General features: G+C 28.2%; 1 protein-coding gene across 1 annotated transcript; it reads right to left on the bottom strand.

The window, feature by feature from the left end:
* Positions 1-3495: 3495 nt before the first annotated feature.
* On the bottom strand, positions 3496-5259 carry LOC120090602 (TIR-only protein-like). The gene is made up of 2 exons (XM_039048323.1): positions 4898-5259; positions 3496-3645 (listed from the first exon to the last, which is right to left on the bottom strand). The coding sequence occupies exons 1-2, from the start codon at positions 5249-5251 to the stop codon at positions 3496-3498; spliced, it is 504 nt and encodes a 167-aa protein (XP_038904251.1). The 5' UTR covers positions 5252-5259.
* Positions 5260-11112: the final 5853 nt, after the last annotated feature.

Genomic DNA, 11112 nt, shown 5'->3' with positions numbered 1-11112 from the left:
GTGGATCGACTCCGTACTTGCCGCTTATGCTACTTGTTGGTATAAGATATAGATTTTGGTGATTTATAAATATTTTTGTTTTGGTGAGAGTCGAACTAATGACATTGATTCGAGTGTGAACAAAATGGCGTCGTTGTCGAGGAAAAGACTAAACCATTTAATCTATTTCTTAGTTAAATTAAACTTGTAAACTTTAAAAACATCAAAAAAAAAAAATTCTTTCTTTGAATCACTTGTTTTAATATGGCGGATTTGAATATCTTTTATGCTCTTCTTTCGAGACAAGCAACTCAACGTAAGGAAGAACAATAGGTAAGAGAAATAAATGAACTTAAAAATCAAGTTTTTCAACTAACCTCTCTTGTTCAAGATTTGGCTATCAGGCAAACATATGTTTCGCATGGTCCTGTATGCAAATGTTATCCTTCTTGGGAGATATCTAGTCAAACACCAATGTCGATACATGCCTCTTCCTCCAATATTCAGGTACTTATCTAGAAGAATTAGTTAAGGAGTTTTCTAACAATTATTGTGAGATTGTGTAGGAATCCTCTCTCAGTCAGCAAGAATCCCCTAATTTCCAACAAGATAGCTTTAGTTTTGCAACTGAAGTTAAAACTAAATTTAGTAACTTGAGTAACCTCATTGCTCAGATTACTGAATCAGTAGGGAGACTAGAAGAGTCTAGGGATCATCAATCTTCTAGTAATATCGAACCCTACAGTAAAGTTGCTACATCGACCATATGCTGAGCAGCTAATTCCTCGAAGTATAGGTCAAGGTAAGACTTTGGACTTTATTATGTGTGAACTTGATAATTCTTCTTTTTAGTGTGTGTAGGAACCTATTGAGTCTCACCTAAGGACTCAAACCCCAATGCTCGTTGAGGAAGAGTCTCTACCTCGACTTGAACATCTAGGGGCTTACACTGGAAAGTCGTTCAGAGCCTTCCATTGTCTAATGGAGAAGGGATTTACTCCCTGTCGTACCAAAAATAAGTCGGTAAGGTAGAATATGAGTTCGAGCCTCATATTGAGGAGTCACAGGTAATTGAGTTTGAGGTTGTTAAACTTCATTCTCTTCTTCCCTTTGGCATCTCATATATTTTTTTTTTATTACTACTCACATTATCCTTACAAGTTAAAGTCTATTATCGAGTCTTTTCTTTCTTTTGACTCTTTTGGGTCACTTGAGTCTTTCAATTCGTTCTTTTTCTCTTTTTTGCCAAAAATTTTAAAATCAAAATTCGACTTGTCTGGTTCTCATTTCAAATCGGTTCGGTTCAGTCAACTTTGTTTGGTTTAGTTTAGTCAGTTTGGTTAAGTTTGGTGTAATTGCTAAATTAATTCTATTGTTTAGGTTCATGAGATTCAACATAGGTTTTTTTTTTTCGTCTCTATTTTCAGATCTTTATCTTTGTTTCAAAAATCGATCGTTCATGGGTTTTATTTTCTGATCTCCACATAGATCTCTGTTTTTAGCTAAAAAATTCAAGGGTTTTTATATCTTTATATAGGTCTCTTTTTTCATTCCAGAATTTTGTGATCCTATTTCCAGCCTAGACGTTCTCTATGTTTTAGTTCTTTATGGATTTTTGTTTCCCGCCCAGATCTACTGTGATTTGATTCAGAAGTTTGTTTCTACTACCTTGAGTTTGAGGGAGACTATTGTCATATCTATGTCTTAATTTATGTTTTCTGCATATATTTAGACTATAGATTAGGAAATTTGTTACCATCTTTTTGTATAAATTCCCTACGTAAATCTCAAATCAATATACAAAAAATATTTAATCTAATATCACGGACAATGTTGAAGACAATATTTGAGCTAGTTTAGTCATTTTGATATCGAGAGTGATTACGGGTAGGGAATGAAGTCTAGAGATTCATCGTCATAGCGAGAGCAAGAATAGGAATGAAAGCAAGAGTGAGTGCTGATTGAATACAGGACTAGACTTCCTTTCATAACCTTTTTTTTTTTTATCTCTTTTTGTTATTTTCAATTCTTATTACATATTTGTTGGATTGAAATGATACACTTGTTGAAAATCGAAAGAACTTTATCACTTTTGCAATCAAGTTTCCAACTTGTGTTGAGAATCCTACATTAGAAAAACCAAGGGGACTCGTACTCTTTATAAGGTAGATGGATTACTCCTCTTATTGCCAATTGGTTTTGAGATGGAACCCCCATAATATCTAATAGTCCCATATCAACTTGTGTTGACTATTGATATTAAATTCATGGATAATAATCAAATACTTTTTTAACATTGTGAATTTGATTGTTTTAATTTTCAAATCTATGAGCCACATTGAATCAAATTGTAAATCATCGAGGACCAAAAATGGACCCAATAAATTTTTTTAATGCAAAGTTCAATTTCAAAGACAAAATATTAAGTAACCAAATAAGGTATGCATATAACGTTAAGCATGAATGAAGACTTTTTTTTTCTTTTTTATATTATTAATATTAAAGAATTACATGATCAATACATTATTATACATTTTTCATTGTGAGAGGGGAAATAATTAATATTCAACGATGTATAAAAGAATAAGAAACTGTTAGATGTTGCCCTAACTTTGTCATCCTTTCAGTCCATTTCAATCAAACTCCTTATGACCATATTTGAAGCCTTCGTGACAACTTCTGGTAAGGTCCTAAGCAAATAATCAAAAAAATTAATTAGAAGGGAAAAAAAATATTTTGCTATAATTATGAAACAAAAATATATCCCTACTTTATTCTTTGATTCATTAAGATGCTCTATTTTATTCTATTCACAAATATTTGTGTTATTTTTAATTCTATCATTTCAATTTAAAATTTTATAATTTGTTCATTCAGTGTTTTTCTTTTTTAAAAATCAAGTTTTCATTTCAGAAACAGCTAAATGTTACTTCTAGGGTTAAGATCTTTACAACTAGAGCATCATCATGTACTAACTCCACTTAATACCTAAACATTAATTTTAGTTATTAGTTTATTTTTATTTTAAAAAAATAATAATTTCTATTAGCATTTTCTTTATACGTTTTGGAGATATATTTTGCATGAAAATATTATTATTATATAACCAATTTGGATAAAAACTAACTTTAACATTTAGTGGAAGATTTATTAAAAGAACTGAGAGTAAATTTGAATAATTTAAAATACATAGATGAAAATAAAATAAATCTGAGTACATAAACTAAAATAATGTTTTTAACCTTTTAAAATGCAACATGGGATATTGAAAAAGTTGCTATCTAAGCAGTTACAAGGATTTTATAAGAAAATTTTAATATACTATAAAAACTAAATTAGATGTTGAGTAATTGTTTTAAATGATAAAATTGTTAAAAATATTTTTTAATATAGTAAAATTTTATCTATATATTTAAAAATAATCCTTAAATTTTTTAAAATTTAAAGACGAAAAAGGAATATATATATATATATATAAGAGATAAATTTTATATGTAGATATATTTATTTTGTATCTTACTCTTTTGAGGAATTAAATTTGAGTCCGTCAAACCGTTTAGCTTCTTCGAGAGCCCAATTGAACCTCTTCAGCTCATCAATTTCATAATCATGATTATCCTCTATGCGAAGTTGAGATGCTTTTATATCGCAATAGATGGGAATGACCTATTAAAGAATGAAAAATTAAATAAATAACAAAATTACATTTCTATATTTTGAGAATAGCTTTTCACTTTTTATAAGAATAATGTAATAGCAATTTTTTCCCTTAATTTTAATATACTTTTAAAAGTTTTATTGAAATTCTAGATTTGTTTTTGTTTTCCTCTCCTCTTTTTTGAATTGGCTAAGATTTGAAAGCTATAAATACAAATCCAAACTATTTTTATAGACTTGAATTTTGAAGATAGACGGAAAAAAAAAATTAAAGTCATTCTTAAATGGAAGTTGAAACCCTTATTCATAAAAATTCTCTATCCACAACGGTGCGATAATCAGGGTTTTTAAAGAGTAATACATGTCTCGAACTAAAATAAAAGGTAAGATAGTCTAATTTGATAATCATATGAATTTGAATTTTCGATTTTGAAAATTAAGCTTATAAATCTTATGGTTTGAATTTGACACAATGCAAATATTCTTAAAAAAAATTAAAGACCATGGTAAGGAAATTAGAGGAAAAAAACATAAATATTAAAACAGAAAAAACAAATAAAATTATTATCAAACTTGGTTTTTTTAAAAAAAAAAATTCCTATGTAGAATTTTTTTAAATGTTTATTCAAAATGATGAAATTTTTTGTAAAGAATGTGAGAAAAGAAAAGCAGTTTCTAAAGCCCAACGGGCGGGCAAGACCTAGATTTTTAAAATTCTATATTTTCTTCTCGTACTTAAATTAAACCTTTGCTAATACATGAAAGAAAAAAAAATCTACAGATATGTATTTATATAAAATAGAAATCAAACTTTAAAAATTTTTATATAACCTCTAAGCTCTTTTGCATTCAATGATGTAATTTTTTTTTTTTCCGAAAACAAATCACTTTTTTAAGTTTCATTTTAAAAGGAAAATTATTTTAAATGTCAAAACTGCTAAAATATTTATAAAATATAACAAAATTTTAAAATCTACCACTCATTTCAAATATCACTAATAAAAGTCTATCAATGTCATAAATTATGAAATTTTGCTATATTTTATAAATATTTACATTCATTTTTCTATATTAGAAAACAATTTTTTTTTCTTTACCCATAAACAAAATATAGGTGGATTTCTAACGAACATGTAAATTAAATTAAGGAAAAAATCAATTTAGTTTAGAGGTATAAATTTATATATTTTATAAAAATGATGATAGATTGAATTGAAACCATAAACTATCCGACGATACTAAAAAAGAAATAATAATATACCTTCTTGTTGGACTCCATGATCATAGCCAACTCATGAAGGCAAAAATAAGACTCACAATAACGAGGAGAAAACACAGCAACACCAACTTTACACTGTCTGATGGCGCCATGAATTTCATCAAACAGCTTCTCTCCAGGCTTCAAATTCTTGTAGTCCAGAAACGGCCGCAGGTTCACCCGAACCAGCCGATCGTACAGCAACGCGGCCACCGTCTTCTTCGTGTCGACACCTCTATGGTTTATGAACACATCACAAGGCTTCACAATAATACTCTTCATCTCCTTCTTCCCAAGATGAGCTAGAAACTGCCTCGGCGTAATGTTTGCGACACCGGCGCCCACCACACGATTCATAATCGGAGTTGTTGATTTTCTTGAGAAAGGAAAGATCAGAAGAATTTTTTTTTTTTCCCAGTCTTGGGGGAGAATTAGTGAGGTTTTTATATATGTAATTTGTAAAGGGAGATTTTGAATGAGACAAAGAAAATGGTTGGAGAAGGAGAATAAGACATTTGATTTGAAAATCAAAGGGGGAAATATTTTGGATTTGAGTTGACAGGAATTCTTTTGTTTTCTTCTTCTTTTTCTTTTTTATTTTTCCAAAAGCGCCAAAAGGAATGAAAGGAAAAGAGTAAAATGAAACCTTTGACTCAGCAATATGTATGGAACCACTGTTCGTAATGTTGGCTTTAAAATATGAAAATTTTAAAACAGTGGCCTTTACCTTTGTGCACGTAATACCATCTGTCCTTTTCTCAAAATCAACTTTTAAAAATCTTACTAATTCCATTCAACCTAAAAAACAAAAAAAATACTCTTAATCATGTTTATTTTGAAAATACCTCTAACCTTTTAGAAGTTGCATAGATACGCTCGACCTCTGATTAAAAATTGTTTTTATTGGTTTGTTCACCTACACTACATCACCTCTCTCTTCTATTCTTCTATTTTTCTTAGTTTTTATCTTTGGTTTAAAATTATAATTTTAAATAAACACGAGGAGTTCTCTCTGTGTAGCATGCCCCAATATAAACATAAAAAATTTCTTTACCAATTTCTTTGAAATTTTCTTGTATTGAAAAAGAACTAATTTGAAAATAATTCATAGAGATACTCTCATTTTCCACAATTTGTACAAATTCTTATACCTAATTTTCTCAACCAAAGAGAACCCAAAATTTTAAGTTGAAGTATAAAATCTGAAAAACCCAACAAAGTCCTGAAATCAAAATTTCCCTCAAAACACACCAAAACGATGAATCGCTAAATAAAAAGTGGCTGAAAAAAGAATATAATCTTGGATCATTTAGTGAACCCTTCTAATTTGACCATTACTAGACTAATTTGAACGGTAAAAAAAGATCAACAAAATCTTTATCGGTATAAATTTGAAATTGCATATGGTTTCTTTTCTTTCCTCTCCCACTGTTTGTCTTCAAAATTATGACATAAATTTTCAACGTGTCTCTCTTTTTTTATATCAAACCCAAATATACTAACTCTCATCCAACCTACTATTGTACAAATTTGTTAAAATATTTAAATCCTTACGGTCTCTTGATGGTTTCATTATTCTTCTTTCCTGTTATAACTTATATATCTTGAATGAATGGGGTAGTATTAGAGAGATTGAGGTAGTTTCTGAGAGATTGAGATTTATTTGAGAGTGTTGTAGAAGGTTAAATTAGCAAAAAAATTAGTTACGATGTTTAGTAAATTAATACTAAAATCGTGTAATTTAGTTAAATGAACAAAAATAGATTATCATTTCATTTATTTTTCAGATTCAATAATTTATAACTTATTATAATATAATTATTTCAAAATATATATGGTTTGAATTACATCTAATTCTTTTTAGTATAAATTTTTTATAAATATTTTTTTAAAAAATATTGTTATAAGAAATTAAACCAATTAAAATTTGGAATAAATAGAAGAAAATAAGGGTCTGTTTGAACATTCCTGAAATGCACTTAAAAAGTAATATCTCGGACATAAAATTTAATTGGTTTTATTCTTAATCTGTGATCGTTTATGTTTTTTATGTTTGATTTGTAGGAAATCCAGCAATTAGACCGGCGAGCAAATTTAAGTATAAAAATGACAAAATACCCCCAAGGGAAGGTCAAACTTTGTCCTAGCGCACGAAAATAGGTCAAATGGGAAGTGAAAAATGCGGAAGGGCACCATGCTTGGCACAAAATCGGAGAGGATGAAAAACAAGGTAGTGTTGCAACACTGTCCTATGGCACTACGACGCTACAAAAATCTTTTTGTGCGTTGACATGTTTTTTAGACAATTTTGTGGCACTATCTAGGAGCACCGCAATGTTGGGACAGATTCTACAAATATAACATTTTGTCGATTTCTTTAAGGAAGCCGTTTTGAGGGTTTTAGTTTAAAGTTTGTCAAGGCCTCCACCGAGAGGTGATTTTTGGGCAGAGGCGACATCTCAAAACTTTTAAATGAGTGGTTGATCGAGGAGACCGTTGAAGAGCGATCTTGAGCTTGAGAAGGATAGTCAATACAGCTTGCATCTTCTTTCCTCTTTTATCTTTTGTTATTTTGTATTTTGGATTCCATGTGGGCAGTCGGTATTCAAGTTGTTGCCATGAGTGACTGAATGATAGTTCTAGGGTAATGATTTAGTTGTTTAGGTTGTAAAAGCTATTTGAATTGTATCTTAGCTTTGATAAATTTATGATTATTTTGACATGTTTATTCTTAATGCTTTCGAATATTTGACCAATGTTTGAATGATGTTTACTTGATGTCTTGCTTGAGAGAGGGAGTTAGGTTAGATCTAGCATGTTGAACTATTAATGACATATGCATGAAAATGATTGGAGATTAATAGAGATTAAGGATGAAAAGACTTAATGTTGTACCTAATTAATTAATTGCATGATAGTAAATTGATAATTAGATATTAGGAATGGTTGAGCTCGAAAGTGGATATCTAGACAAAAGACTTCTAGGTCTATAATTAGCATGAAATCAACCAAGGCTTAAACAAACAATATAGTTAATCCATGAATGAAATCATGACCCGACGTGTCTTTGCTTGTTATCGTCTTGGTGCTATCTTTCTTTGTTCTTCTATGATTAAATTAGAATAAATGTTCATTGAAGTCTGGTCCCCTAAATAAAATTAGAAGGATCTCTAAGTAGCTAAAAGAATTGAAAACTAATTTTTTAGAGGACGATACTTGTCTCTTAACCGTTTAACTATATGTTATAACTCGACGTGTGTGCTTGTACATATAAGTTCCCGTTTTTTGTTTTTTGTTTCTTGTTCCTTTTTTTCTTTTTCTTTTTTCTTTTTACTTTTTAAGAACTAGAAACAAGAATATGTTTGAAGTTGTTTCTTCTTTCTTTCCTTTGTTTAATAATATAATATATAAAAAATATATCATACATTAAATATCGAAAAAGGAAGTATCAAAAGCTTATATCATCTAATACAAAGTCTTGATGCACTACTAAAAACAATAACAAAATTGCATCTATTTTTCAAATGTTGCCCAAATTTGATATAATGTTATCTCTCACTCAAGTCATTTGTAAATTATTTTGACTAAAACCAATAGCAATATCTTAAATTATTTCGACTCACATCTAACTCAATTATACAACTTTATAAATTGTATAGCAAACTTTGTATATTTTCAACAATCGTTGATTCATTACTAAAGTAATGGAATAGATTATCTTGGTCGTCATTTAATCTAATATAATTGTAAATCATGCAACATGCTATTAGTATAGTTTTTGTTTGTTGAGTGGATAAAGAGGTTTTTGTTGATAATATTTGATCGAGTTTGTGATAAAAAAAAATATTACAATGAAGCGAAATGAATGTTGAAAAAAAAATTTCTATGGTAGAACTGTAATTGGTTTTCAACTGCAATAAAAATAAAAATAACATGCATAGAATTTTTAAAAATAATTTATTAAAAATTTGAAACTGAAAATTAAGACAATATGTAAAGAGTTTTTTTTTTTTTAAATTCAAAATTAAATTAATATACAAATAGAAAAAAAAAAAAAAAAAAAAAACAAATGCCTTCAATGGGAGTCAAGAATTGTAATTGGTTTTAAATCCAACAAAAATTAAAATTAAAATAATATATAGAAATGCATATTGCAAAACTAAAAATTAAAGGAAAATTATCTCAAATGGTAAAACAGTTGAAAATATTTTTAAGATATAACAAAATTTTAGAACTATCAATGATAGAGGTTGATAGACACTGATAGACTTCTATCAGTATCTATCAATGATGGATATTGATAGACACTTAATTTTATTATATTTTGTAAATATTTTAATTTATTTTTTTATATTTAAAAACAGCTCAAAATTAAAAACTACAAATAATTTACATATTAAAATTTTGAGAATTGAAATTTAAAATAATATATAAAGAGATGTTTGAAATTCAAAATCAAGCCAATATGTAAATAAAAAAATTAAGAAAGACCAGAAAGACAAATTAAAACAAAAAAAATGCTTTCAATGGGAGTCAAATCCACAATCCTATGAGAGTGTTCATGCATTCCAAAAGTGCCAAGGCCAGAAGGTGGTATTGAGTTTTTAAGAGACTAGAAATAGATAAAATAGTAACATAACACGAATAAACTACCTTTTGAAGTTTCTAAAAAATTGACCATTTTTTAGAAATCTTTCTCAAATTTTAGAAACGAGAATAGCTATCAAATAAGTCTGTTTCTTGGAAAATGAGAAACATGAAATAAAAAACAAAAATGTTATCAAATAAACCCTAAATTAATGAAATAATACTTTTGAAATGCGTGATACCAAACTTTTAGGAAAACCTCCATAGAATAGATTAGCACCTTAGAACAAATTTAAAAGTGAATTCTGGTTAGATTAATAAATAAATTATTTTACAAACAATCGAAGCGGTTAAGATTCTCATATAATCACTTTTTACGGTTGCAAAAGTAAATTCCAAACGAGGCATGAGGAATGGAAGAAGGGGAGCAAGAGGAAAGTAAAAAAGGAAAAATAAGGAAATATTTAGTCGGAAATATTTAGTCCATATATTGAAGTAAAGGAGAGATGAAATGGAAGATAGTAGTGATAGGTTGTAGATAAACGGTTTCCATCTATAGACTAAAATAGTATGACCATTTTTATACTTTAAAAAAATGTTAAGGAAATTAATGCAAGTTTTGAAAGTTCATGAATATTTTTTAGACAAGATAATAACATGTCCTTACATATACTAATGGTAAAGATATTTTTAATTTCTTTTATAAAAAGTTTAAGGTGTTGCTTTTTAGACCTTAATCTCAAATTAATTAATTAATTAATATTTTAATGATAATAAATCATCTTTTATTTATAAACAATTTGAGTGTTTTGAAGTGTAGAGCTTGGAACATCGGTTCCGATGTAATTTGAATCACTCAAGTCGGAGTTCAAACAAAAAAAATATGACAAAAACAAACTTAATGAAAAAACTTAGAGCCGGTAACGTAGCAGAATTTTTCTCATCAAAATGGGCAATTGAAAGGTGCTCGTTGGAGCATGGGAAGAACGAAACATGATAGGCTTTTAAGATTTTGAATTGGTTCAAAAAAAGAAAATGATTTTAAAAGGAAAATGAATTTAATATAATTTTATGTTTGGGTCTAACTAATAGTTTTGGACACATGGTATACTTTTGATTTTTAGATTTATTTTAAAATAAAATAAATAAAAGAAAAATAAATTTAATATTATTTTATATTTTTGTTTAACGGCTAGTTTTGAACACATTGTTGGTTTTTGCTTTTTGTTGGTTTTGAAAAAGAAAAAAAAAATATTACTTTTTGTTTGTGTATAACGGCTTATTGAGTTTAAAACCTCCACCATTAATTTTTCTTTTCAAAGATCTAATTGCCCAAATTAAATATGATTTTCAACAATTTTTCCTCTCTATTTAAACTTATCTTTTTCTCCAAAACCATGACAATACTTTTTTTTTTTTATTTTCAATCCTCCATATAACTCAAAACCACCATTGTTGCTCTCTCTTCAAGCTTTAATTTTCTTTTCTTCATCTTCTTCTTGAGAGAGATATTTTATGTTGTGAGGATTGATTCATTGAGTGCTAAATTTGTAAATTCGCTCTTGTAGAGAATTTGTGAGTGTATTATTTATTTTTCCAAACTATTGTAAGAGTTGCTTTTGTTCCCGAAA

The sequence above is a fragment of the Benincasa hispida genome, chromosome 11 (genome assembly GCF_009727055.1).
Source record: "Benincasa hispida cultivar B227 chromosome 11, ASM972705v1, whole genome shotgun sequence".
NCBI classification, from domain to species: Eukaryota; Viridiplantae; Streptophyta; class Magnoliopsida; order Cucurbitales; family Cucurbitaceae; genus Benincasa; species Benincasa hispida.
The sequence above is the reverse complement of the archived record's forward strand: the minus strand, read 5'-3'. Positions and strand labels throughout refer to the sequence as shown.

What these genes read in the sequence shown, in the direction of transcription:
- LOC120090602 (XM_039048323.1), bottom strand. Translation starts at nt 5,251, where the DNA reads ATGAATCGTGTGGTGGGCGCCGGTGTCGCAAACATTACGCCGAGGCAG. An exon ending in TCATGGAGTCCAACAAGAAG is followed by an intron (nt 3,646 to 4,897) that starts GTATATTATTAT and finishes ATTCTTTAATAG; the next exon opens with GTCATTCCCATCTATTGCGA.